General features: G+C 42.3%; 5 protein-coding genes across 7 annotated transcripts in view; all 5 read left to right on the plus strand.

Annotated features, from left to right (window-relative positions):
- The window catches only part of LOC114798061 (V-type proton ATPase subunit S1), a 6,868-nt gene extending 4,029 nt beyond the window's left edge, over positions 1 to 2,839 (plus strand). Inside the window, 7 exon segments of the mRNA XM_074933647.1 lie at positions 1,538 to 1,623; positions 1,744 to 1,985; positions 2,188 to 2,238; positions 2,327 to 2,524; positions 2,526 to 2,541; positions 2,602 to 2,760; positions 2,762 to 2,839. Coding sequence (XP_074789748.1) covers positions 1,538 to 1,623; positions 1,744 to 1,985; positions 2,188 to 2,238; positions 2,327 to 2,524; positions 2,526 to 2,541; positions 2,602 to 2,760; positions 2,762 to 2,839 — 830 coding nt within the window.
- Positions 2,840 to 4,795: 1,956 nt separating this feature from the next.
- slmapb (sarcolemma associated protein b) lies at positions 4,796 to 11,383 on the plus strand. 2 transcript variants are annotated; one of them, XM_028993945.1, is made up of 10 exons: positions 4,796 to 4,928; positions 5,154 to 5,212; positions 6,276 to 6,401; positions 6,540 to 6,614; positions 7,361 to 7,666; positions 7,949 to 8,123; positions 8,633 to 8,804; positions 8,941 to 9,075; positions 9,963 to 10,050; positions 10,377 to 11,383. In XM_028993945.1, exons 2-9 carry the CDS (start codon positions 5,161 to 5,163, stop codon positions 10,044 to 10,046), a joined length of 1,125 nt encoding a protein of 374 aa, XP_028849778.1. In that variant the 5' UTR covers positions 4,796 to 4,928; positions 5,154 to 5,160; the 3' UTR covers positions 10,047 to 10,050; positions 10,377 to 11,383. The 2 variants fall into 2 exon arrangements, with proteins under 2 accessions (XP_028849778.1, XP_028849779.1); XM_028993946.1 differs by lacking the exon at positions 9,963 to 10,050 and having other exon boundaries at positions 4,797 to 4,928.
- Positions 11,384 to 11,969: 586 nt separating this feature from the next.
- On the plus strand, positions 11,970 to 14,816 carry kctd6b (potassium channel tetramerization domain containing 6b). Of its 2 annotated transcripts, XM_028994326.1 has the most exons (3): positions 11,970 to 12,343; positions 12,641 to 12,717; positions 12,835 to 14,816. In XM_028994326.1, exons 2-3 carry the CDS (start codon positions 12,691 to 12,693, stop codon positions 13,519 to 13,521), a joined length of 714 nt encoding a protein of 237 aa, XP_028850159.1. In that variant the 5' UTR covers positions 11,970 to 12,343; positions 12,641 to 12,690; the 3' UTR covers positions 13,522 to 14,816. The 2 variants fall into 2 exon arrangements, with proteins under 2 accessions (XP_028850159.1, XP_028850158.1); XM_028994325.1 differs by having other exon boundaries at positions 11,970 to 12,717.
- A 2,681-nt stretch (positions 14,817 to 17,497) lies between these two features.
- On the plus strand, positions 17,498 to 18,293 carry uqcc5 (ubiquinol-cytochrome c reductase complex assembly factor 5). The gene is made up of 2 exons (XM_028993859.1): positions 17,498 to 17,697; positions 18,064 to 18,293. Exons 1-2 carry the CDS (start codon positions 17,544 to 17,546, stop codon positions 18,153 to 18,155), a joined length of 246 nt encoding a protein of 81 aa, XP_028849692.1. The 5' UTR covers positions 17,498 to 17,543; the 3' UTR covers positions 18,156 to 18,293.
- A 6,391-nt stretch (positions 18,294 to 24,684) lies between these two features.
- Positions 24,685 to 27,687, plus strand: LOC114798525 (L-rhamnose-binding lectin CSL2-like). Its single transcript, XM_028994302.1, has 8 exons — positions 24,685 to 25,726; positions 25,856 to 25,959; positions 26,049 to 26,456; positions 26,579 to 26,694; positions 26,780 to 26,824; positions 26,916 to 27,051; positions 27,419 to 27,528; positions 27,611 to 27,687. Exons 3-8 carry the CDS (start codon positions 26,227 to 26,229, stop codon positions 27,622 to 27,624), a joined length of 651 nt encoding a protein of 216 aa, XP_028850135.1. The 5' UTR covers positions 24,685 to 25,726; positions 25,856 to 25,959; positions 26,049 to 26,226; the 3' UTR covers positions 27,625 to 27,687.
- Positions 27,688 to 27,810: the final 123 nt, after the last annotated feature.

Genomic DNA, 27,810 nt, shown 5'->3' on the forward strand with positions numbered 1-27,810 from the left:
CTGGTTTTATACAGTTCAGAAGCAGCTCCCCAGTATCAAGACATCAGAACAGGTCAGTGATGTTCCATGCCTGTTTTAAAATGTATCTTTATCTGTTCTTATGTATACATTTAGCAGTATGTATACATTATTCTTCTCACCACACTCTCTGATTTAGGAGTTACAGGAACCGTACTAGATTGGTTCACCTCTTATCTTCACGACAGGTCCTTCAAGGTATCATGGGGAGGTGAGACATCTGTCCTCTCTAGGGTAACCACAGGGGTTCCACAAGGCTCTGTCCTTCTATTCTCGATATACACTCACTCACTTGGTCACATCATCCAATCACATGGCTTCTCCTATCACTCTTATGCTGATGACACCCAGCTCTATCTGTCATTCCCACCAGAAGATGCTACTATAGCAACAAAAATTTCGGCCTGCCTCTCAGACATATCGGCATGGATGTCTGAGCGACACCTCCAACTCAACCTATCCAAAACAGAGATTCTGATCTTTCCGGGCAACAATTCTCCTCAGCAAAACCTTTCAATTCAAATTGGATCGATACTGTTAACACCCACGGCATCTGCAAAAAGCCTTGGAGTTTGGATAGATGACAAACTGAGTTTGAACCATCACGTTGCTGCAATCTCCAGATCCTGCAGGTTCACTCTCTACAACATTCGCAACATTCGGCCTTTTCTCTCACAACAGGCTATGCAGCACCTCGTCCAGACAATGGTCATCTCCAAACTCGACTATTCTAACTCTCTCCTGGCTGGAGCCTCTGCAGTCACCATAAAACCACTCCAGATGATCCAAAATATGGCAGCCCGCCTCATCTTCAATCAGCCAAAATACACCCATGTTACACCTCTTCTCACCTCTCTCCACTGGCTCCCGGTAGCTGCTCACATTGAGTTCAAGTCCTTGATGCTGCCTACAGGGCTGTAAATGGAACTGCACCCTCCTATATCAATACAATACTACCTAGCTACACTCCTGCACGCTCTCTCAGATCGGCAAACGAAAGGAGACTAAAAATTTCTTCTTCACGGGGTCTCCGATTCCAATCATCTCTGTTCTCCGTTGTTGTCCCTGGCTGGTGGAACAACCTGCCCTCCTCCACACGACTAGCCGAGACTATCACCACTTTTAAGAAGCAGGTGAAAACCATCCTATTCAAAAAATATTTCAGACAAATCTAACACTTACACACGCACATGCATACACATTGCACAAACAATACAAAAATGTATAAATACATTATAATTTTTCTTCGTCTAGCACCTAACAATCTCTGAGCATGCTCTTCACTGTTTGAGCCTTATCAGGGCTCTTAGTTTGTAAACTCAATATTCTATAGAAATCGAACGAGAATTGCTGGTGTCTTCCTCTTGTAAGTCGCTTTGGATAAAAGCGTCTGCTAAATAAAGTAAAGTAAAGAACAGGTCAGTGATGTTCCATGTCTGTTTTAAAATGTATCTTTATCTGTTCTTATGTATACATTTAGCAGTTATTTAATGCACATCTCCCTTGCTTTGCGCTGCAGATGGAGCAGGTGCCGAGAGTCCAAGTGCCTGGGACGAAGACAGTGACCTGCCTGCGTCTGAAACCCCCCTCAGCGGAACACTCCGGGTACAGCATTTTCATGCCAATATGTACGTCGCAGCAGGACCATAGTGTGAATCCATTATTGAAAGACTATAAATAAATCATGGGGTTGCATTTGTGTCTATTGATGCTTAACTTCAGCAGCCCCATGGGTGGCATCTGCATGTGCAGCCCAGAACCAAGCGGAAGCTGCTGCAGTCCTCCAGCTCCGGGCCCTACTCTCCACTCGCCATGGCGTACAATCGGAAAACATGCATCTTGTTTAGAGCCAAAAGGTTGGCCATTCGCTGCCGGAATGAAACCTTTTTAGGTCTCACCGACAGAGTGTTTGGGTCCAGTGCCCTAGTGAACATAAAAGACTCCGTCTGCACCAATGAGAAAGCGACGTAAGTTTGATTGGTTTTGTCTACATCAGCGCTAAGACAGCTTTATAATTCTGTATAATTATTGCTCAGAATATTAAAGTGCTTGCTTCATTGCTGTTCCTACAGTATCATATACTGTATATGTATACAATATTATAATGATGTGAAGTCTTGATATTGTGTATCTGAACATATGTGTTAAAAGCTGTTTATTTCCAAACAGGCTCTCCTTACACATTGGGGACATGGAGGATATAAGAGCTCTTGTGATCGAGTAAATATGTAAAATTACATTTTAGGTAACTGCAAAAAAGTGTGATTTATTGGAAATAAATCTCTGGTTGTGTCTATTTAACGAAAAGACTCCAGATGTCCAACACGTTTTATGAATCGGTGGGTCAGAACTGGTTTACACTGGGCAGCGTTCACATCCACTACAACTGGACACACAATGCCCTCGCCACCTCCTCATACCACTGCCAGCACGTCAGCAGCCTGCAGAAATATGACACCCTACTGGTGCCCAGTTCCCTCACCGACAGCTCTGCAGACTGGCACATCATTCACAGACTTCCAGGTGACAGCACAGTCAGAAGTCAGACAAGGAGCCTTTCAATGAGCCATGTCGTTTAAAAAGATCCAGGCCTTCAATGTTCAGTCCAACAAGTTTGCCTCTGCCAGCGACTGTGCCACCTTCTTTACCCCAGCAATTGTCATGGGACTCGTCACCTCACTCATTTTACTGCTGGTCCTGGCCTACGCCATGCACATGGTGGTGCACCTGAAGCGCACTGACTTTTTACGAGGAGCACAAGACTGCCGTCTACTTCCCATGGAGCCCAGAGGCTGCAAATCCTGACAAGAACAGCCTTTGAGCGGCTGCCTTATCCGAACTCCAGGGGTGCGGAAGATGTGTAGACCCCCAGGCATGCATTTCCAAGGTGGTCCTTAAAGAATTTTAGATACTGCTGTCTTTGCTGATTCCTCAAAACTGAGAAGAATTGTCCAAGGAGCGACTGAATTTTTAAAATAAAAATTTTCTAGACCGGTTTGTGAAATAAGTATTAGTATTGCTGAGTGTTAAAAATAATAAAAATAATAAAAATAACTCAATAGCTGTGTTGACATGGGATGTTGATATTAATGTTAGCTAAGCAAATAACCTTCCTCACAAAATGTCTAAGGTACATGGAATTAGAACACTGTAAAATTAAAATGCTATGATTGTTTGCTCTAGATACCAGAGCAAATGGGGGGTGCAAAATAGAACTTACAAATAAAAATAGCTGAAGATGCAAAACAAATCTGAAACCAGACTCTTCTCATACTACAGATCTTTTGTGGGCAGTGGTGGCTTAGCGGGTAAAGAAGCGGCCCTGTAATCAGAAGGTTGCAGGTTCCCGATCCACCAAGGTGCCACTGAGCAAAGCCCCGTCCCCACACACTGCTCCCCGGGCACCTGTCATGGCTTCCCACTGCTCACCAAGGGTCATGGTTAAAAGCAGAGGACACATTTCGTTGTGTCACCGTGTGCTGTGCTGTGTATCACAATGACAATCACTTCACTTTCACTTCACAGACACAGGAAGGCTGGATTTTCTTAATACATCACATAACTAATTTGACAGTTAGGTAACATAACAGATAAAGGTAACAGTAATTCATTAAAATCGACAAGCAGTCATTTATGTAAACTTGACATGTCTGTAAAGCACAGGATCGTTTATTAGAAACGAAAGACTTTTACAAGTTTCTTTCGGACCATCTGGTGTGGGTTGATCAATAAATCAAGAACACACTTATTTCATGTGTTCCATTAATAGCTAATTAATGTTGGTTCTGCACATTCTCTCATACATTTTCTCTCCTCCTTTTGTCCTGTTAATTACAACAGTTCAGAGCATTAACACCCATCATCTCCACACAAGATCAGCGAAGGGGGCGTGTCCACCGTGCGCAGCAGGTAGACTGGCTGTTCTCGACAATTCGATTTTTCAGCTTGCAGAGACCTTTCTCCCCCTCCGTGTAAGAACAAAACAGAAGGTAGAAACGTATTTAATGTCATTTTAAAAGACTATTTTAGTAAAACTTCCGGCCCCCGCGGCTGATCGGCTTCCGCCTTGCCGCTTCGCAGGTGAGGTTCGAACCTGGCTTTCTGATCTGAGCCAGCCCGCTTCAGTCTTAATATAAACGCCCCCATCAAACCTCATCAAGCAAAGATTCCCCCCTGATTTAAACGCCAATTAATTTTACCGGCCTGGTTTGAATGGAGCTCTAAATATATCCTGGCCTGGTCTCTGCTCTTTGCAATGCTCTACTTTGCATACTGTTGGAATCGGCAGAACCTTCTCTGGATCCAGACCGATGCAATGACATCATTTATTTATTGCGTGTACCACGTTTCCCTCTCGCTCGATGGGGCCAAACACCGCGCCGAGCTGAGCCGAGCAGGCGTGTTGCGGGTGAAGAAGCGCCATTGTGTGTGATGTCGGGCGACGCGCACATCTGAACCGCAGTATTGTACTTCCACAGCGGCGTTTGACATCAGCGCCAGCTCTGACCTCTGAACAAAAGCCCCGACTGTCGTGGCGCGCAGCTGCGGCCGCAGTCTGCACTGGATGCTGCGGACGGACACAGGACCATTTTGGGAAGTTGGCAATTTCCAACGCGCCAGGGGGGGGGGCTGCTTCGCAGATACATTAAGATCTTTCGGCTCCGCGAATCGCCCCATAATTCCCGTGCATAATTCCATGTGCATTTTCCGAGCCTTTTCCTTCTGATCATAAGAATAGCTCGGTGGCCGCTGCTCCCCCCTTTTGCCTCTTTATTCCTTTATGTGTCCCCCCACCCGCGCAAATGGTATCTCCCATCTCGCATCAGAAAATCAAGAAGAAGGAAAAGACTGGAGCACCAGACTCTGGAGTGTCCGGCTCTGACAGGAAAGTAGCTGTGTGAGGATATCAGGTAAATATTTTGCTATATTTTAAATAAAAAGCAACTTTTTAAGTTTTCGTCACCGTCTCGTTAGCTGTGCATGTGTTTTTTTTGTTTGTTTGTTTGTTTGGTTTTTTTTACTGCTGTGTAGTCCTTGAATTTGAATGGTTAATTCGTATAAGCGTCGATAAGCGTGCTGCCACCTCTTAATAAAACTGAATGACCAACACCGCTTCACGGCGGCTTCTGTTTCAGGGGACAAATGAGCGAACAACCGCTACGTGGCTCCTTGAATAAGCGCAGCCTCATCGAAGGTAACGTTCCCCTCCTCCTTCTCCTCCTCCTCCGGCCGTGAATTAACTTTGTTCACCCGCGAACCCATGGAGCGCTCTGAAATGCGTTCTGGCGACGCGGGCGTGGGTGCGATTCGCTGCCCTGGGGGGGTATTAGTCAGCAGTTCTGATGGGATGAATCTGAACACTGTGTCCACATGACCCCGCTTTATATAACCGCTGTGCGAAGATGCCAGCGAGAAGGGCAGGACCTGCCATGTTTTAGGCCCATGCTTGTGTGTGTTAACCGTCATCTGCACCTTAGCCCAGACTTGCATTCCTGTATACACTCACACACACACACACACACACACAAACCGGCCAAGCTGCTTCATGTCCTAACATAAGAACAAGACTGCAGCCCCGAAGCTAGGTGGTGTTCGTATTCCGTGCGGCGAGTACATCCTCAGGAAAATTTAAAAGGTTCCTCCCGCCCTGAAGTGCCACCGTTTATGGCCCAAATTGTTGCCTTGCGCAGCATGTTGGGGTCATGTATTTTTTAAGCCCTGGAGGAAGTGACCTGCTTCTTGGCAGATGGTGCTGGTGTACACATTCTGAGGCCTGGGTGCGTTTATATACCCTTGAGCACGCAACTGTACAATTTCGAAAGCCGCTGAAGGGCCTCGGAGAGGGGGGTTGACTCCCTGCGACATCCACGTCTGTATAAAAAGCATGTCCGGACATCAAGAAGTAGCACTATGCCATCTGCACAAAGCAGTTCAGAGCCCACAAAATGCCGAGTTTGAGTTCATTTAACCTTAAATTCAGTTCAGTTAACCTTAAGACAGATCTTACTGCACACAGTAGTTTTGTTCTAGTTGTTGAGCTGCAGGGGTCCGCTGTTCATTTTTATACGGTGGAGCGACGTCAGCTCTCGGGAAATCATCTCTCTCTGTTCTAAATTTTTAGGCACATTTTGTTCGAAGGAGACCAAACAGTCTTGGTATAACACGGGTCATCAGTTCTGGGACTCTGACCTGCTTTTCTGCGTTATCTGTGGCTTCGTGAGGAAGGTACCAGTCAGAATTATGTTATGCTTTTTCAGATGAACTGCGTCAGAGCAATAAGGAATCCGCTGACACCGACAAGGTCATTCAGCTCCTGAACGAGGAGCTTGAGGAAGCCCAGGCCCAGGCCAGCTCAGGGAAGCACAAATGTGTGGAGCTGCAAGGTACGTCGTGTGGAAGGAAACGCTCGGGGCGGGGGGCCGGAGACAGCCAGGGCGGCAGAAGAACGTTAGATTGAAATGAAGGGAGCGTTTTTGGGGGCAACTCTCACCTGGGTGGACCGTGCTCTTGTGTTGCTGCAGGTCTGTTAGAGGAGGAGAAGAAGGCCAACAGGCAGCAGAGCGAGGAGTCGGCCAAGCAGATGAAGGTTCTGCAGAGTAAGTGAGATTTTGTGACTGGTCATTTTATAAGGAAAGTATAGACGTTATTCATTACCAGGCATAACGGCCAGGATACCTTCTCTCCAGGCCATGACTTAAAATATTAACAAAGCATTACATTATTTCATGGAAGTAAACAGAGAAAAAAACCTTCATGACTTATGATGATGATAAGCAGCTTTATCAAATGATCATTAACAGAACTGTCGTTTAATCATCCCTGTTTCCTAACTGTAGGAGGTCAAGAGAAGCATGTGAAATGCTGTCACCACAGCGAAGGTTTACTGTTTGAGGCGCCCCGACTTTCCTTTTTTTTTTTTTTTTTGCACAACCTCACATTCTACAATGTAATGTTGAAGAAATAGAAGGACCCATATATGACTAAGCATGTGACCTCACCAGTGGTCAGTATCTGACCAAGAGACCGCTGCTGCTCATACGTAATTTCAGCTTGCAAGCATTTTGAACACAGGATTGACACTGGCCTGTTAGTGGCGTGCTGGGATTGTTCATCTTGATGGGATTTATGTGATGGCTACCCATATCAGGGACGTTGCTCTGTTAGTGGTCCACCATCCAAAATGTTGAGCCAGCATTTTTTTTATTTCCAGAAACTGACTAGATTCACATGTACATCCTGTCTGTAATCTAGAAAAATAAACATCCTGCATGTGCTGTGATTCTGTATTTTTTCAGTTATGTAATGGAGGTGTGTGTGTGAGACTGTTCCCATGTTCACACAGATCAGCTGCAGAAGCTCCACGAGGAAAAGGAGCATCTGAAAGAACAGCAAGACAGCGCCCACCTAGGCACGCTGCAGAAGATGCACTCCGCTCAGGAGGAGGTTCTCTCGCTACGCCGCACCATGGAGGCCGCCAACGCGGGACGAGAGCGGGAGATCACCGCCCTGAAGGACAATCTGGCCACCGTCTCCACGGAGCTTGAGAAGTGGATGCAGACTGCGTCCAAATATGAAGGCGAGATCAAGAGGCTGCAGACGGGTCACGAAAACGAAAACCAGCAAAAGGCCAAAGTGGCTAAACAGCAGGGTATGTGAAGGACTCCTTTTCAGCAGTCGCCATGCAGAAATTTGATTTAATATGGGCCCAGTTTGGGCCCTCTTTTCCGCTAGAGCGATAAACTACATTTGATTTTATTAACCTACATACCAAGTGGAACATGAAACTGGAATGATTTAAAAATCATGGCAACAAAAGAGTTGGTCCTCTTACTTAGATTAATAATAAAAAAAATAACTATATTAATTGGCATTATATTCAGACTATTGAATAATATATTAATGTGTGTGTGTGTGTGTGTGTGTGTGGCAGCTACCGAGCTGGAGAAGCTGCAGAAAGAGTGCGCTGGGCTCCGTGCGGAGAAGGATGCGCTGGTGTCTGCCCAACAGAGGGAGCTGAAGGGCCTTCAGGGGGAGACCACAGCCCTGCGCTCGGAGAAGGAGCAACTGAACAGGAAACAGCAGCAGCTGGAGAGAGAGCTGGACAGGTGTGGCCACACATGCCTGTCAAATACTTCACAAGCATTAAGCACCATGGCACAGTTTTTACGAAGCATGAAGCAGTGTAGCTGCTTGGAAGAAAAAAAACTAACTTACCCTGCTGTCTCTTTGTGATGTGAAATTGCCTTAAAGGCTAAAAGAAAAAAGAATGCTAAAAGGGACAGTGGTGCTCTAGCGGTTAAGGAAGCGGCCCTGTAATCAGAAGGTTGCCTGTTCAAATCGCAATTCGCCGAGGTGCCACTGAGCGAAGCACCGTCCCCACACACTGCTCCCCGGGCGCCTGTCACGGCTGCCCACTGCTCACCAAGGGTGATGGTTAAAAGCAGAGGACACATTTTGTTTTGTCACCGTGTGCTGTGCTGCAGTGTTTCACATTGACAATCACTTCACTTACAGAATTATTTATTTATTTATTTATTTTTCTTTTTAAAGCTAATATCATCCCCCTGTGTGCTGTCAGCACTTAATATCATTGTCGTGAATGGACCTTTTGCAGTGCCAGGAAGCAGAGCAGCAGCCTGGGTGGCACGGTGAAGGTCCTGGAGAAAAGCCAGGCAGAGCTGGAGCAGAGGCTGGTGACCCTGCAGGAACAGCACCAGGAGGACACGAGCAAGCTGCAGGAGCAACTGGAGCACAGTAACGCCAGGACTAAGGAGCTGCAGAAAGAGGTGCATCTGAAACGGAAAACCAATGTGACCCTCTTCCACAGCGCCTCTCTGTCAGCATTAAATAGTGAAAAGTCATTTCCCTGGGCCTGGCTGACGGTTCAGTAAACCAGACGCTTACTCCTGTGCCCTATCGCAGTACGAGGTCACCCAAGCCGAGCTTTCTGACCTGAGGGAGAAGAGTGAGCAGATGGAGCAGGAGAAGATATCCATGGCTGAAGAGCTGCAGCTCTGCAAAGATCACCTGGAGGGCTTGCAGGAGAGAGGAAAGCACGTAAGTCGCCCAACATAATGCAGCTGAGTGGGAGCTTCTTGCAACAGGGACAGTTAGAGTAGGGGAATTCAGAAGCCGCCATTATCTCTAATCATGAGTTTTGACTTGTAAATAGCTACATTATGCTCAAGTCAAATTGCCCCCACCAAATGACATTTTGAATTCTGAATTTAATCTAGTAGAGCCTGTTTTTAATAATAATAATAACACCTGTAGCTTTTTCACACCAGAAAACAGCCACATCTGACCCATGTTCAACCCTTTGAATAATACTCCTACTGTCCACATTTATAACCATCTATTCTCAGCTGATACAAGCAAATCCATGGAGAGAGGACTGAAAGCCCTTGCAATTTCAGTGCCATTAATTGGAGATGGATGCGGTGTCATTTCGGAAAATAAAGGGCAGAAATTTTTAATTGGGGATTTGATTTCGGGAATCAGGTTTATCGGAAGTAGCTGAAAGGAAGCAATTTCAAGGTCTTCATATATATATATATTTATATTGTGATATGGCTTAAAAATATTTATATTTATGGCACTTATCAGACGCCCTTGTCCAGAGCGACACGGTGGTAGTAAGTGGGGTTTTGCACATTTTGCATTCAAAGGGGAGAATTTGATCTGCATGCCGGTCCATAATTTTGGATTTGGGTGAGCAGCATTTATGTATAAACATCCGACTGGTCGCAGCCCAAATTGCAGCGCTCAGTTTAGAAGTAAAAAAACTGCACATAATCAACACGGACAATAACTTGTTGGACCTCTGGTGTGAAATGGGCATTGGTTACTGCTAAATAAAACCCCAAACCTCCATCAGATCATACCACGTTCAGTTCATTTCCACATTCATTGATTTCTTTTGTGATATCCCTTCCCTCCTTTAGCTGTCCTTATTGCAGCCTGTCCTGGCCGTAGTCATCGGTCTTGTCCTGGCTTTGCTGTATTGGTGCTTCGGCCAGTTTTGGTAGAAAGGTACACAGTGATACCACAATGTCTCTCGTTTCCTGTATCTCCGCATCTGTCATCCGTTTTCAGCTGTGCATAAACCTGCGAGGTTCTGCTTTGGTTTGCCCCAAGACTAGAGACTCTTCTCCTCATGTGGGCTGTCCGCCGTCTAACCAATGTCTACTGTCTGCCCATCAGCTTTTTACTCTTGGCCTTTTATTTTTCATGTTTGAAGTTCAAATTTGGCCTCTGTTCCCTTCTCATCTGCTTGCGTGTAACAAGGAGCTACTAACCGCTAAGGACAGCTTATGGGGTTCTTCTGACTGAATCATCATGTGTCTGGTTTCTTACAGGGCAGCTGGGTCCAGTGGACGTCTGTTGCTGTCGCTCTCATAGCGCTGACAACAGTTGTTATTTCAAAGAAGTCCTGAGTTCCAGTAACACTCCAACACTAAGCAATAAAACCCCAGAGGAGCACTATACCGTACCGAGCACTGCGGTCCGAAGACGAGCGTACCAGTGTAACTAGCACCACCTCCAGAGATTTATTGCAATTATTCCGCAGTTTACACTTTAATATTTATACATGGCAGCAATGTAGCAAAATACCTTATTGCTGACATACTTTAGAATTATTAGCTTTAATTAAATTAGTTCGTATCTGATTCAGCTGCTGTCATTCAGGCAGCAGCTTGTCACATAATATTGAGTCCATAAAACGTGCAATAAGGCTGATTAATTCTTCAGTCAATAATATGCCTGCCTGGTATAATTAAATCATTTTTTTTTATGGCATTTCAGATTAGATCTTTACACGTATGAAATGTTCAGGTTCTATCAGGCCTGAAGGTTTTGTTGGAGAACCCTTCAAAGTGGTTACCTTGTTAGATGTGGCTTTGTTTCATCTTACAAATGAGTATGTGTGTGTATTGTAAACATGATTATAATGGCAACTATTTGAAAGGAGAAGTCTCCCATTAATGCTCTGAAAAGTGGAAATGCACACTCCCTTGTCACCATTGTCCTAATGTAAATCATCACTACATTTTATTGCTGTTGTAGAGGATCCTTTTTGAAACCATTCAGAACTAATTTTTAGGCTTTTTTGGTTTGTTTTTATCAGTCAGCACTTTAGCACCTTTACAGCCACTTGCCTTGTTCAGTTTCCATTTATTTTGGTAGCCTGGGTTTCAGCCTTATTGTTCTAATAATAAAATAACTAATATATATTAAATAAGTATTCTAGAAAGTCACATTGTTTTAACCTGCTTAATCTTTGAACAGAGTTGACTGACCAAGATTGTTTTGCTTCTGTTAATGCACTGGGTGTTCTATGAATAAAATGTTAAATATTTTGCAATTTATTTCTCGATCGTTATCTTGTACAGAATATAATTTATGCCCATGTGTTTAATAGAGAGAGAGGCAAGCAAATTTTTTAATTTTTTTTGTCATGTAAAATATTTGTTTGGGCTTAAAAGTTGTTATACGACTATAATGCCTTTCCTTTTTGGAATATAAATAATATATTTGGAATATGGATACAAATTTATCTTAGTCATTTATAGTTACATCATTTATCAGACGCCCTTATCCAGAGTGACTTACAATCAGTAGTTCCAGGGACAGTCCGTTCCGTTCACTTGTTTTTTTTTTTTTTTTTTTCCACTGTGGTGACCAACGTCAGTAACAAATAACATTCGTAATAGGAATAGTGGGAAATTGCACAATACTCTTTTTAATTCTGGTCTACTGTAGCAAATCACTTAAAGTTTAAAATACTGCTTTTTTTGTAAACAAATGAAGAAAACCATCAGTATTTAATGCCAAATAATTCCGACATCATAATCACTCTGAATATATAGGTTAGGTAATGGATGACTCTGGGGATAATTAAATGAACAGTAATTCAATTTGAGCATTTGTGATTTAAATATTTTTAGCTTATGATTTGTGCTCAGGTTTCTGTTTTTTATTCTTATTCTTGCAGATTTCGCTAAACGGTGACTATAATAACCAATACTGACTAAAGGAATGTACGTTACTTTACATTATTAAAATGCAAAAGTTTGTGGCGTCAAAATCAGCAGAATCCTACGTAGACGGAAGTTGCAGAATTGCAATATACTCAACCAATGAGCGTCAAGCTGTTGGGCACGTGACCTGGCTAACGCGGAAGTAGAACGAATTCCGAATAAAAGCCCGTGGTCCTGTCTCGGAACTGTGATTGATTCGGCGACGTTTCCACTTCTCGCAGGATCAGGACTCGTCTTCTTTCCCCCCGTCTCTCCTCAATGTTTAGAAATTAAAGCCGGGACAGGTAGAACATTTCCAGGAAACAATTAACCTTCGCATTGTATGCGAGAGCAGCCAATAGCAGCAGCGTAGCCTGCGACCCTGCCTCGTATCGACCTTATCGAAACAAATCCGTACTGAGTGTCGTTTTGTAGACCAAGAGCATAAAATAGTTTTGTTGGCCTAATTTATTAATTAATTAAATGCTTTACGTTTTTTTTTTTTAAACCAGGAATACCAATTTACGAATAGATTTAACCTCCAGGTTCGTAAACTAGCTCACTTTCCTCATCGCTGCACAACTTGTTTTTGTTTTTACTAGTAAGGAAGGATCTCTGTCCTGTTCCAGAAGCTGGTCAGAATAAAACTTCAATGGATAATGGAGGCTGGAGCCAGATGGTAAGTTCGGTGACGAAGAGGGGAACCTGTTTAGATGCTTGCGTAGATGTAATGTAATGAAAAGCATTTGTGTAGCACACGTGTCGATTATACCAGTAATTCCTGTCTGTGTTACAGATGATGAAGCCAGTCACTCTGAATGTCGGTGGTCACCTGTATACCACGTCCATGTCCACACTTCAGCGCTATCCTGATTCTATGTTGGGCGCCATGTTCTGCGGAGACCTGCCCACGACACGGGATGCTCACGGAAACTACTTCATTGATCGAGATGGCACACTTTTCCGCTACGTACTCAACTTTCTGCGGACTTCTGAGCTCACGCTTCCTGTAGGCTTTGTGGAGATGGACCTGTTGCGTAAAGAGGCTGACTTCTATCAAATTGAGCCCCTTATTCAATGTCTCAATGATCCAAAGCCTTTGTATCCGTTGGACACTTTTGAACAGGTGGTGGAGCTTTCCAGCACCCGCAAGCTCTCGAAGTACTCCAACCCAGTGGCAATCATCATTACTCAGCTGACTGTGACCACCAAGGTCCACGCTCTCCTGGAGGGCATCTCCAACAACTTCACCAAATGGAACAAGCATATGATGGACACCAGAGACTGCCAGGTGTCCTTTACCTTTGGACCTTGTGACTACCACCAGGAAGTTTCCCTCAGGGTTCACCTCATGGATTACATCACGAAGCAGGGTTTCACCATCCGGAACACACGTGTGCATCACATGAGTGAGCGTGCAAATGAGAACACTGTTGAGCATCACTGGACCTTCTGCAGGCTCGCTTATAAAGTGGAGGACTGATCATGGTGAGCCGGACTGCAGCTGAAGCGGTCACCTTGATCTGCTGACCGACCCAATGATCATTTCCCCATGTACTGAATCTGATGAGCATTTGGTAATACATTGCATGTTATGAAAAACTGTAGAATTTGCAGTAGTTTCACCTGCTTACCATTCCGTTGCCATTTTGGTTTTTAACACAATCTTTGCTGAACTCATAAGGTTTGAGTCTATCAGCATGTGACATGCACTTCGTTGCCCTCAGTGTTGCACAATGTTGGCATATTGACTAGAACTTAATTTCTCCTTTCATATTGACTAGCAATTGATCTGTAATGCTTTAGGTGCACAGTGTTATTGTATTCAAAAGCAGAAGTACTGAGGTTTGTATTACTTTTCGAGCATGAGCAGGAAGTTTGATTTACTCTTTTGAGTAAATTACACTGCTCAACTAATCTCTGGGCTGTGTTGTAGGGCATTACAGACAGATTTATAAATTTATGTTTCATTCAGGTACAAAACAGTATTGTTATATGGACAAAAATGACTTGAAATTGAACTATTTTTTTTCACTTGTTATGCCAATTCACTATCTGCCTTTATTCCTGACTTTATAGTGTTTATACTCTCATTCACTTTCAATAAGCATTTAAATCCACAAGTTGTGGGTGCCAGAGCACGTCCTTGGTCATCGGAAGAGTTGTGCACGGAGTGTGCATGCTTTTGAGCAGTTGGTGGAAGCCCACAGCAACAAGCCAACCCGGAGTTGGATTCAAACTCAGGACCTTGGAGGCGTGAGGCCATGCCTCTAACCACCACACCACCGTGCAGCAGTGATGTAAAATAAGGTTACAAAAATATTTAGCATTAGGATGGCATCCAGATGCTTATATCTGTACCATGCAGTTTTTTTTTTTTTTTTTTTTTTTTTTTTTAGATGTGAGGTTAAAGGAGAACCATCAAACTGGAGAAGTGAAAGCAAACTCTGTGAAACTTGCGCTTGGTGTAGCAGCCTTCGTTTGCTTTCAGCCTTTTATTGTATATTTCTAAATTAGTCCTGATTGTCATGGTATGTAATTATGATTGTTTTGTTTATGCCAAACATGCAAATGAAGGAGAAAAAAAAAAGACATAATCTAATACCAGAAAATACCTTCACAAAACATATTTCACTCTATTTTTTTTCACGGAAATAAGAAATATTATAAGTGCAACTGAATGTGTGTAATATCTGTAAGGTCATTTGTCTGTAACGTGGGTACTCTCACCCCTTTCCTTGTATTTATAAAGATGTAGTGGGAGAAAAAAAATGTTAAGTGAGCTGGTTGCGTTAATGAATTCTTTGTTAAAGCACCTTTTGGATTTTACTCTGAATAATCGCACGTCACACAGGACAACATACAACAACAGGCGAATATGTGGAGACATACAATGACCCAGCAAATATTCGATACAAAAGGACTAATTATATACAGGCAACAACAGGCGAACACAATTTAGAATTTCAGACAACATCGACCCGGCATGCGGTTCCGGAGTGACCCCACAGTCATGACTGTGACACGCATTTGATTTTTAACACTACCACACATACCTGCGTTACACCTGGCTCAGGAGCATTTCAGGCAGTTTCATTTTAGTTGATGATCTAATCCACCAAAGCAAGTATTAATCAATACACATCAAGTGCTACATCCCAGATATAACAGCATTAAGTTACATCACTTTCTGAGTGGCCACCAAAACTGCCTTCTCATCTTCTGGACTTCAACTCAACGTGAAGGACATTGAATCAACATTCCCTGTTATTTTTGTTCTAGTTTCCTGCCATTTTCTCGTTTCTGAATGTTGTAAAATGGACCGACAGCTCCAGTCAAGATTTGAGGACCAAATTGTGAACTCCAAAACTGCAGCTATTGTGATCTTCCTGGTCCACAGTGGTCAGGATTAACCTAAACTTGACTGAGGAAGGAAAAACAGTGAACAGTGAGTTCCGCGGTTCATGACTCAAAGGTTCAGGCTGTTTTGGTGGCAAAACGGAGATTTTAGATCGGTATTAGATGATGTGTTAATGTTATTACTGATCAGTGTACAACCAGAAAGCAGGAATGAAAGAGCGAATGCTGCTGGTTGTCAAATGAAGGGTGCATTAGTTTTTTCATGACATTATTCTCCAGCAATGGGGCTATATTGGGCCATATTTGTGTGATTAAAATGTATCCTCCGAACAAGCTTTGTACTCACCATATTGGTTTGTGTTGATCTTTCTATAAATGTTAACAAATGTTAAGTAAAAAAAACTTTAGAAAAAACATCTGATTTGAGATTTTGATCATTTGATTCTGGAACTTGGATTCTGATCTTTATTGTTCCTCAAAAGCTTCTGACACTGAATGATGATGGATATTTTGTAAAAATGGACAATAATATATATACAACTCAATCAGTTTAACTGCCATAAATGTAAATTATGTCAAGTTGTTTAATTTATTGTGTTTACTTATTTTCTTCATTTTATAAACATTGTTTCGTTTATGGGTAGGAACCAAGTTACATTCCGTGTTGCACACGGTCACATTTAAGTGACGCAAAAGTGTTAAGAAGCTAGAAGATGCCGTAAATTAAAGAAGGCATAAATAAGTTGTTAAAGGTGAAAGTAAGCTGTGAAGAAGAGAAAGAAAAAGTTGGAAGTGTTTCGTGTTAAGTTTTGTTCTAAAGCAAATTTATTCCCTCACGGTTACGTGCAGCCAGCGAGGTACGTTTAACTGTGTTTCTCTTTTATTGTGCATTTGTCAATTTTAGTTTAAATGTTTATTTGTTATATTTACATTGATCATTCTGTACATTTATGTAATGACAGTTTGACGGTGGATTTATGGTGGATTTTATGGTGGATTGGCGGAGAAGTTTAACAAAGGAATAAATCCATCTGTGACTGATGAACCGCGGTGTCGTGCATTATCTGGAGGGAGTAAAAATCAGGTTTTTTAATGGGCAAGAACGTAACACAAGGAATTTGGTTCCTGCTGTTGGTCAAGCAAACATAATGTATAAAACAACACAATGCAGTTAAGAACTCAAAGCCAGGGGATAATCTGAGGAATTGTTTTTAATGGAATTAATCAGGATATGTGGTGGGTGGTAGTAGCCTAGTGGGTAACACACTCGTCTGTGAACCAGAAGACCCAGGTTCAAATCCCACTTACTACCATTGTGTCCCTGAGTAAGACACTTAACCCTAAGTTGCTCCAGGGAGACTGTCCCTGTAACTACTGACTGGAAGTCGCTCTGGATAAGGGCGTCTGATAAATACTGTAAATGTAAATGTGAATAAATAAGAGTACTGTTTGCAATAGCCGTTTATTATATAAAATAAATATCTAAAAATACAAAAGGGAAGCAAAACTATTAGGGGGGAAATGTTAATTCTATTTACATTAATGCATTTTGCTACTTGTATTTTATAAGCAACGTGATAAAGGTACAGGACTGGGCAGAGTGAAGACAAAAACGTCGTTTCGTTTCAATATGTTCTGTGTAACATGTATGCATCTGAAATGACAATAAGGCTGAACTTGCACTGGAACTTGAACGAGTGGTTAAAGTGTGGGTGTTGGCTGGATAATACACCAGAGACTGTGAACTAACCTTCACTCCATTCAAAATGCCCCCTTACAAACCACAATACTGGGGAGGGGGGAGAATAAAGAACCACACCACGCTCGAAAACAAACTTCTAAGGGAGTGGGTAGATACACAAAGCAGCAGGAAAAATGACAGCAAACCTCTGACAGAGCTCTTAACTTCACAAAAGCAATGGGACCAGATGAAACAAAACGTTTACGCACGCTGCCTCCTTTGACCAGTCCTTGCTCCCGTAGGGCCTTGGATTTGGTATGTCCCACCAATGGAAACGGAACATCGACCCCCCCCCCCACTTTCGTACTTCATGGGCTCTTCTGTTGACTGGCCAATCAGAACAGCGCTTGAGTGACGTTGCAGTCGCCATTTTCGTAAGGAGGGCATGGGAATTACGTGCGAACATGTATAGAAGAAGCCAAACGATCAAGTCCATCCTCAGTTTCGTACCCGGAAAGCAGCGCTTCGGGGTCTACAGATTCCTGCCGGTGTTTTTCTGCATCGGAGGTGTGATGGAGTGGATTATGATTAATGTCCGAATTGGAAAAGAAACATTTTGTGAGTGTTACGTGTGTGGAACGCGTGTGTATGTGTATATATGCGTTTGTGTGTGTGCGCATGCGTGCGACACCCTGGCTAGAGGATTGCGCGTTGCTTTGAGCACACAGTTGGATCAGTGTTGTACTCGTTCCACTTTGTCATTGTCGTCTGTAAAGTTTGTTCGTGTAGGTATTCTGTAGCCCGTCGTGAGTTACGGACCACAGGCCAGCGGAAGGGGCTTTTTAGGGTTCTTTGTTGTTTTTGAAAAACCATCTTATTACCTCAGCATCGCTGTAGGTTGTGTGCAGCGGTCTCATTGTAATAGAGAACATTTAGTATTTCATCTCTTCACTTACTGATTTTGGCCTCTGATTTACTTTACAGATGATGTCTATCGAAGAAAGAGGTCAGAGCGGGAGTACCAGGAAAAAGTTGATGGCGGATTGATCGGAATGACTGGGACGGCCCCTAAGTGAAATTAGCAGGGATGCTTCAAGATCACTGGAGTAATTTTTTGCACAAAATGCATTTTATTGTTCAAAGGACTTGTTATTAAGCATGTGTAGTGTTTGTGAGTGGCTCATTATTGTTAATTAAAAAAATTGCAATATGAACGCTTTTTTTGGAGTAAGGATTGTGAGCCAATTTGATGTTGATTCTTTATAACGTCATTAGGGCAACTGTGAATGGGATATGTAGATTTTAGCTCATGGAGGTCACACCAAATTAAGTATTTTTTTTAACAAATTAAATCTAGCATTTATTCATTTACAGCATTTATCAGACGCCCTTATCCAGAGCGACTTACAATCATTAGTTACAGGGACAGTCCCCCTGGAGCAATTTAGGATTAAGTGTCTTGCTCAGGGACACAATAGTAGTAAGTGGGATTTGAACCTGGGTCTTCTGGTGATAGACATTAGCTGGTCAATCAGAAAATTTCTGAAAATAAACATTTATTGACAAGCAACAACTTACTCATGACAACTCCTTAAAGTGCCAATTGTGAAGTGATTCTACAGCTTTACGGTCGCTGTGTATCAAACCTCTTAACCCGAGATTCAACATTTAACTGCATCAAAGTAAAAAGAAACTGAAATGCACAACAAAAAAAAACCTACACTAGCCCAAAGCCACTATTTACTGATACAAGACACATCATTAGGTCCCGGTGTAACTTGGTTTGTGTAGGTTTGGTTGTGGCTGGGAAGTCTCAATGTCATTAAACATGTGAGAGCCACTGGGTAGGATGTATCCAACTTCAGCAGTGAGCTTCTGACAAAACGACTGAGCATGAAATGTACCAAAGGGTCACCACAGCCACCACCACCGGTTGCCCCCAAGGACCACTAATAGCCTGCTCACTGGTTCTAAAAATAGCACAACTCACCAATGAGCAACGTCTAATATTTAATTTGATCCTAATCCTTAATTTTGATTTTAAAAATCTAAATCCATAAAATGGTAACATTATTTATTTGTGATTTGTAATAACTACAACAGAATACAACATACACTAACTTTGCTACAAACCTAAATTCAAACAGAGGCCTGTTTTCAGTTTTTGCATAACCATTGACAAAATATGTCGTTTCACCCTTGACCTTCACCAACGCTGTGTCTCCTTGTGGATGGAATGATAAAATGATTCAGAATCAGTTTGAATCAAATTAGTAAGCAAATACAGAGCTGATTAAAATGCAGGGGGGAATGAGTAATACCTTGATTCACCTTGCACTTGAATGGAGCTGATACAGAAACATAGTCAGAAACTGCAACTAAAACACATTCAAATCAAGTGAGAATGCTGTGTAGCAGAGTATGCAAATAACTAAAAAGAAGAGCAATTATAATTCGTCATACGCTGAGAATAGGACACAAATCAACAATACATCTCTTCCAATTAATGGCTTATTAATATTATGCAGAACATGGTCCAAAAGACACAATAAGCCACATCAGAGAACGTCACCACTTAAACGAACAGGCCTCCCTACACCTTAACCACGCTTGTGCGGTTTATATAGTTTTTTCTGCGGTTTTCTCCACACGTTGGTGCAAATTACAATTCGATATCACAAAGTCTGGTGGTTTGGTGTTAATTTTGCGAGCTGGTTAACTGATGCAGCTCCAGCCAGCCAGAGAATCCCCCCCTGTCCCCCAAGCAGAAGGTGCACCTCGCGAATAGAGGGCGTCTTTACTTCCCGCAATCTTTTGGTAAAGAAACAACTGTGCCGTGATTGGCTTATATTCTTATTACGTCATCAAGAAACACTTATATAAACAGCGCACACACGGTTCACTTCATTTCGAGAGACAACTTTGAATGGGAAATTTGAAAAAAGACAAGATTGAGCAGGACAGAGAAGGGAAGCCTATTGGATGGTGGATTACTCTGTGGGAGAAAATGAATTGTGTGGTCACGCCGACAAAGTACAAATGGGGTCCTGTGATGGAGACAGGAGAACTGGAACAATTGAATGAATTGGCTGTTCGATTGCAAGCGATAAACATGACTTTAAGGCTGGAAATCGAGAGAGAAAAACTGCCCGTAGCTGCTCCGGAAGAATTCTGGGCTGAAGGTGCATTGTGCCTAAAGCTGCAGGGGGATGTAGAAATAGAAAGGAAGATGAGAGTTGAACTGGAGCATTCAAATAATATCCTGGAGGCCCAAATGAGTGAAACGAAGGCTTTTTATCAGAGGAGGGAGGAGGAGCAGCACAAAGCGCTAAGAAAATTGGATAAGCAGCTCTGTTCGGAGGAACGGAGGAGAAGATTTTTAGAGAAAGAGCTGGATATTGCAGATCAGAGCCTGAGAGAAACCGAACAGGATTATAAACATTATATACAGAGGACGTTGCTGATATCTGGACTGGAAAAAGATGGAAAGCGGCTCCAATGACTGAGGACAGTAGTGGAGTCGCCTCTCAGACGCATCTCGGAAATACTCACTGCAGTCATTGCATGTGTTCCAGATCTACCTGTGCACAACACACACACATACACACACACACACACACTACTAGTCAATAGAAAATAAAGTGTGTTTGATTAAATCTATATATTTCAGTGTCGTCCCTCTTGACCTCCATGAAATGCTGTCATCACAGCAAAGGTTCCCGACTTTGAAAAAGCCTAAAATAACATTTTGTTTTGCTTTCCGTTTTATTGTACATAACTTCATGTGTGTTATTTCATAGTTATGAATCTCCAGTTACACAGTGATTAACTTAATTTTGCATTAATATAGATACATTTTTAGACGAAAGTGACATGAATAAACAATGCTATAACAATAATGAAAATGTGTGAACCTACTTAAAAAAAAAAAAAAAAAAAACAGAAACCACGTTTTCTAAAATAATAAAATCCGCTGTCAAAACCCGCCTCAATTTTTTTATTTAGGCTCCACTGATACAGAAACATTGTCAGAAACCGCAACTAAAACACGCTCAAATCAAGTAAGAATGCTGTGTAGCAGAGTATGCAAACGGCTAACAAAGAGCAATTATAATTCGTCATACGCTGAGAATAGGACCTACACCTTAGTGCGCATGTGCAGCAGGTGCACCTCGCGAATAGAGGGCGTCTTTACCTCACGCAGTTAGCCAGTAGAACACCACGCGATGCCACCCTGGGCAACCGGCTCTGGATAAGGGCGTCTGATAAATACTCTAAATGTAGATGTAAATTTGGTGCTTGGATAAAATCTGTGGCACGTAGGGACTCAATGTTGAATACAGTGGTCTACACAAAACTGTGCAGCCATACGGTCATATGTTGCACACTTAGCGGGATTTGAAAAGTTCATCAAATGCACTCAGCGAGCAGGAGGCAGTGTCTGGTATTTCTGTTTCACACAGACCCCCCCCCCCATATTACGAATACAAAAGGTCTATTTATAAAGACAAACTTATTTAACAAAGTTAAGAAAAATTGCAGTGAAATTAAACTGAACTTAAATACATATAAACACTACAAAACTTTCAGCACACTAAACAAGGACAACAATGAGATGTAAAGTGCGATGTAGAAGGTGTCAATCCTGCTCTTGTTCAACCAACAGTGAGGATGTACGGTTGTTTAGCCTCTTTTTCTCGTAGGCGGACATTAAAACTTTTCACTAATGCTGTATCAGTATTCTGCTTGTACAATTTCATTCAGTTTGAAAAGAGAAAAACAATTCACATGGAGAGGAAAAAAAGGTTGAAAAGTATACAGTACATGAACGGGTTCAATAGAAAACACAAGGCATTACAAAACCAAGGGACACATACCAGGTACACCACGACATCAACACTCCCACAAGGACTGGACACACTTAGAGTAATCAGTGATCACTGATTCGGGTCATAAACACCATGAAAGGGGACATATCCAGGGGAGAAGTAGCCGGACTGCCAGCGGCACCTTGAGGCCAATCCGCCAGACCTCCGTACAGAAACTCTTCTGCGTGCTCAGTCACCTCCCTGAAACAGACCAAAACCTCGGCTCCTTCGGACCATGTCAGCCATGGAACAGGAATGCAGAACAGCTCTCCTGATAATTTTCAGAACTCAGATACAGTGTCAATAGTTAAGTTCAGGCTAAAGACGTCTTTTTAGCCAAGCATTACATAACAGTTAAAACTCACATATACCATAATGATGTAGAACTGCTGACAAGACGACTCCAAAGCCACCTTCACCGTAACAACTAAAGCTTCAGGGATCTTCATATGAACCAGTAGCATTATAATGGTCATGCAGTGTAGACCATGACACTGGACTAAAACCTACTCTGCAATGTCCAGTACCTCCAAATATGGACAGATGCTTTATAATACTAATACTTGTCCATTTTTCCTGTGCAGAAGAATCAAGTGTGGGGGTGTCAACTGTAGGACCTGTCAAAAGTCCATTGAGACATGATTATGGGCTATATATGAAATACATGTTGTTGATTAATGTTGATTAGGTCCTCTGGAACTGGGGGAAAACCCTGAATTGGCTGAGTCCGAGTGGTGGGATCATTCTGTCACAGTGCGCAGTAAAGCTGAGGGCGCAATCGCACAACTCCACGTACAACAACAGGGGTTTAATAAAAAATACAAAACATTATAAAGCCATGGAACACATATCAGGTACACCATGACTTCAATGCTACCACAAGGACTGACATTTATCTAAACATAGAGCTTAACCAGTTTTATGAGACACTGAAGAAACTACTACTACTACTACTACTACTACTACTGACACCATCTTCACTATTCCAGTAAGTGGACTAAGTCTGAGATGATTAGCCTGACCATTAAAAAAAAAGTTCTCAGTATCTTATTTCACCACTGGAGAGGTCATGCAAAGTTCTTTAAATAATCAAACCTGACCTGCAGATGATGGGTGCCTTTGTGTAGTCACGGTCACTGGGCAGAATCGGCCAAAACTGAAGTTTAAAATCCTTAAACAAAAACCGACCATCTGTTAAAGGTCTTCTGACGTGAACCTTTTTTTCTGCTTTTATATCCCCTAATACTGTATCTGAAGTCTCCTTCTGAGATTCAGCCAGAATTACAGCCACTTTGAGCAGGCCTCACAATGAGATTTCCCACAATGAGAATGTAGCTTTAAAGTCTACTGAGGAGGAGAGGGGCTGAGCGATATATATCAAAACCAAACAGATATAATTCATCATTATTTTAATAATCGTAATGACCTTTAACGACCTTTAAACTGCAGTTTTATTGTATTCAACTACTCAGACAATTGGACGAACTGAAATGTTGATATCACCCCTTTTTCTAAACCAAAGTAGTATTTGCCACCACCTACATGTTCCACTCTAACTCTGTACTAAAATAAGCTCTGCTTCCTAAACAAAAACTCAACCACACACAGAACTGATGAAATCACTGTAATTTGCACGTAGATCTTCAAAGTCATTTGAAGTTTTTTGACAATCAGACTCATTGTCATCAGTAATCAGACTGAAAGTATTATGAAACGTCTGACTGGATGAAGTATGTACTGGATGAAGTAAATTTTTTTTTTGTTTTAGTTGTACTTTTATTTTTTGTACTGTATTTTTCAGTCATCTACATGAAATGGTGAAGCGCGATCACAAATCAACATTGTGCTACCTGGGATTTCACCTCAGACTACATAAATGTGCGCCCTTGTTTAGTAAGGGTGAAAAATAATAAGAAAACTGAGGGGGTTGGGGGGTAACCTCCCTGAAACGAGGACCCAGTGGTCGGTGTTTGAACAGGCACATGTTAATGCAGGGGCTAATTGGGGCAGGCAGGTGGGGGTGATGAAGCTGAGTGAGGATGCAGGTGGAGACAGACAGAGCAGACGAGCTGAGGGCAGGACAAGAGGTGAGGACAGACAAGAACAAATCATTTGTACGTCTAAGGTCCATTGGAGCTGCTGAAAGTTTCCCGACAATGAAGTGGCAAATGTGTCTGATGGCTTGTAAGTGGAGTATTCTCACTGGGAAGCCTATGCCTACAAACTGTTGAAAATATAAATTAAGGTTTAAAAATGATATAACATTATAAACAGTATAGTGTTTTTAGATAATTACCAAACTACTGGATAACATGCAGATAACTACTGCAATTTTTGGGCCTGGGTAAATTTGAAGGCCAGTGTAATCCGGTGTAAAACTTTTGGCACGTCAATCATGCAAATCAGATAATTTTCCATACCAGGCTGGTCAAGGCCTGGGTTGAGATGTGCAGGATTGGGTGAAACAGTTGGTGACTAATGGGATGTACAAGAAGATTGGAACTGTTTAGTGTTCTGCAAGTGCGACGTCTACGAATATTTTATGTTTGTGTTTCTAAAAAAAAAACAATTTATATTTTTTGGCAGTAGTGTCTTGCCTTTGGATAACACATGCAGGTAACTATATCAATGTCTACATGTATGTGGTTTATGTTCCCTATATATTTTTGTGTTCTTTAAGATGCTGTGTGGCATTTGTTTAGCTTAGTGGGTAACACTTACCTATGAACCAGAAGACCACAGTCACAGGTTGAAATCCGGCTTGCTACTGTTATAGGTACTTGGTGTTCTAGGTTGTATAGCTATCATTTTATATTCTTTTATACATTTTCAGTCATGCAATAAAATGTTTTTGAAGTTGGCTTTTAGCAAAATATTCAACTAATTTGAAGAGTAGTCTTAGATGTATTGTTTTTAATGTTCCTTTTGTGTCATATAGGCGCGTACAGGCCTCCAAGCTCACATTTCAAAAGACTACTCCTTTGTGGAGACGCCAAGTCCATTTTCTGTGGTAACACGCATGCACAAAGACACCCATGATTTATTATGTTTTTATATATTTATTTATGTGGCTACTACTTTTCCTTTGTTTCGCAAATGACTATTGATCTTTCTGAACTACAACTTTTCACTTCTCAGATACGGGCAACATTAAGATTTGGGATGCCAGTTACACACACGTGGACCCCTCTGTCTGTTCCATCAGCAGCAGTGAAGATGAGTCTATTCTATCTAAAGGCTCCTGTTCAAAGACTGAGGCGTACAAGAGGGTGTCTGAGAGGTGTGGTCTTTAACTTTAAACAATCGAAGCATGGCTTTTTAAAACTAGTCCTAAATTGTCTTAACAGCTGCAATGGGAAAAAGGACTGTGCTATGCTGCCCCCTACTGGTTGTAAGGAACGCTACAATGGAATTGAAATCACATACAGTTGCCAGACGACAAGTAGGTCCAGCCAACCCAAATTCATCCGTAAGGTCTCAGAACGTATCCATGACGTCTATGCATTGTGTTTTGGGTGCATGCTGTAGGAAAAGTAATCAGCTGTTTTGGTGTGCAGCATCTCAGCTGTGGTAAGTCGCCGTGCTGCATGTTCTGCTGCTGCAGGGCTTCTGCTCAGCATGCGTCTGTCTGCATCTCCAGATGAAGGGGTCATAATACTGGAGAGGTCCGAATACAAAGACCGAGGTGATGGAATCTGTGGAGGTGGCAGAGCTCCACAGCGGCTGCCTACCAATCAGTGCTCCCTGAACGGCACAGTCATGTCCTTTCTATCACTAAGGTGAATTGTCTGTATGCAAAATGCTGCATCTTGGGAAAATGTACGCACCTCTTGTGTGACTTCAGCATTTCCTAGTCTGCCCTTTTTTTTTGTATTCATTTATTGCCCGTAAAACGTCCAAATGAACAGGTGTGATGGGAAGAGCGAATGTGACGTCAACACGGACGAGCTCAGTGTCCTGTGCCCGGGTGCCAACCAACACCTGGAAACCTCCTACACGTGTATTCCCGCTAGTAAGCGCTGCCGCTTCCAGTCTACCTCAGCTCAACGGAGAATCCAGTCGTTCACCTGACCATACCTACTGGAATATTTCCATTTCCAGACACTCAAGTGGCTGTTGAAGCGAACAGATGAGCATCAACTGTGGTATGTACATTTCATCCAGGGTTTTTAGCAGTATTTCCGTGTTTCATTGTGAGGTGGGGTGGGTCTTTCTTCAAAAGGGAAAACCTGCATAGGTCTGTGAACTTATTGACTGGAGGCAGTTTAAGTGGTCCAGAATGGTCCATCCTTGTGGTCTTCTGCTCTTCGTAGAAGTTTCTCTTTGTAGAAACCAATGCCAGCTTTGGGATATTAATTGTATGTCCATGGTAGGCCAGAATGTAATAAAAGTCCTTAGCAGCAATTTTGGACGAGGGGACAGAACAACTTGCTCTGAAGGACAGCTACCAGACCAGCTTAATAACACCAACTGCTTCTTGCCTGGAACACTAAAGGAAATGTCTCACAGGTCTGAAACACTGAAACAGTGAATTATTGTCAAATGTAAAATAATGAATTCTTGTGCAGACTTCTCAATATAATCTTGGAACAAAATGAAAGCATTTAAATTTTTTTAATTTTTGCATGAAGCTGTGATGGAAAGAATCGTTGTTCAGTCAGTGTGAGTACGTGGAGCGTTGCACCTGTGGACCCCTGTAATGATACGACCAAATATCTGGACGTTTCCTATACCTGTTTACCTGCAGGTTTGTAAGACCTATTATTTGTATTTATTTTTTTAATAACTTAAACTCCTTTCTTAACATTTTTGAAATCCTCTTTCCCCCTCAGTGCGTTCCATCATATGTGAGCATTCAATAACCACACTTAACTGTGGTAAGTCACGTATTGACCGGGTCCCAAGGGCTGACGCCCAGAGCAATCAGTGCTAACTGTGTCAACTATAATATCCATTCAAATTCAATAGATAATGGAGTCCTGAAGATCTACAGCGCAAATTATGGGCGTAAAAATCGCACTACCTGCTCAGTTGGATACTTGTCCACTGAGCTTTCTGATGTGAACTGTGGGAGCTCCAGAACCATGCAGGAAGTGACCAAAAGGTATGGGGGCACTGTTTTTGAGCTGGCTAGTTAACACACTCTATGCTATAAATCCTGAATATTCCTTGCATTGCACTACTGTTCACAAGTGGCTTGCCTACCGGGTAAGGAAGCACACCCGTAATCGGAAGGTTGCCGTTTTGAATCCCGTACCACCAATGTACTGTCCCCCACACACTGCTCCCCATGTGCCGGTCATTTTTTTTTTTTTTGCTGTGCTGCAGTGTTTAACAATGACAATCACTTGACACTGTGCCCTAGGTCTCTCAAAAAAAAAAAAAAATTCAAAAGGTGTGTACAAGTGAGATGCAAACAGGAAAGAGTACAAATGCTGCTGGTGGTAATATTTATTTTTGGTCATCCATAGATGTCAGGGTAAAACCACATGCGACCTGAGTGCCAACAACGACATCTTTGGAGACCCATGTATTGGAACCTATAAATACCTGGACCTGTCCTATGCATGTTTGCCTACTAGTGAGTGTTCAACTGAGGAAAAATAAAGCAGATCTATTGACTCCAAAGCTCATGAGTGACCTTCCTCCTTTTCATCCCTCAGGACGCTCTTACTGATGCAGACGAAACATCACGCTGATCACCATGATTCCATCAATTTATAACCTTTTTGATCCCTGCAATATGCTTGTAATTAAGTACAGCAATAAAGGAATTCAATCAACATGTTTATGCATGTGGTGACTCGCTACAGTTTACTGGGGAAAAACCTTAAGTGTCCCTTCATAATATATCCATTTCCCA

The sequence above is a fragment of the Denticeps clupeoides genome, chromosome 10, assembly GCF_900700375.1.
Source record: "Denticeps clupeoides chromosome 10, fDenClu1.1, whole genome shotgun sequence".
NCBI classification, from domain to species: Eukaryota; Metazoa; Chordata; class Actinopteri; order Clupeiformes; family Denticipitidae; genus Denticeps; species Denticeps clupeoides.

What these genes read in the sequence shown, in the direction of transcription:
- slmapb (XM_028993945.1), top strand. Translation starts at nt 5,161, where the DNA reads ATGAGCGAACAACCGCTACGTGGCTCCTTGAATAAGCGCAGCCTCATC. An exon ending in TAAGCGCAGCCTCATCGAAG is followed by an intron (nt 5,213 to 6,275) that starts GTAACGTTCCCC and finishes ATGCTTTTTCAG; the next exon opens with ATGAACTGCGTCAGAGCAAT. An exon ending in CAAAGTGGCTAAACAGCAGG is followed by an intron (nt 7,667 to 7,948) that starts GTATGTGAAGGA and finishes TGTGTGTGGCAG; the next exon opens with CTACCGAGCTGGAGAAGCTG.
- kctd6b (XM_028994325.1), top strand. Translation starts at nt 12,691, where the DNA reads ATGGATAATGGAGGCTGGAGCCAGATG. An exon ending in ATGGAGGCTGGAGCCAGATG is followed by an intron (nt 12,718 to 12,834) that starts GTAAGTTCGGTG and finishes TCTGTGTTACAG; the next exon opens with ATGATGAAGCCAGTCACTCT.
- uqcc5 (XM_028993859.1), top strand. Translation starts at nt 17,544, where the DNA reads ATGTATAGAAGAAGCCAAACGATCAAGTCCATCCTCAGTTTCGTACCC. An exon ending in AATTGGAAAAGAAACATTTT is followed by an intron (nt 17,698 to 18,063) that starts GTGAGTGTTACG and finishes TTTACTTTACAG; the next exon opens with ATGATGTCTATCGAAGAAAG.
- LOC114798525 (XM_028994302.1), top strand. Translation starts at nt 26,227, where the DNA reads ATGGTCCATCCTTGTGGTCTTCTGCTCTTCGTAGAAGTTTCTCTTTGT. An exon ending in CTATACCTGTTTACCTGCAG is followed by an intron (nt 26,695 to 26,779) that starts GTTTGTAAGACC and finishes TTTCCCCCTCAG; the next exon opens with TGCGTTCCATCATATGTGAG. An exon ending in AATAACCACACTTAACTGTG is followed by an intron (nt 26,825 to 26,915) that starts GTAAGTCACGTA and finishes CAAATTCAATAG; the next exon opens with ATAATGGAGTCCTGAAGATC.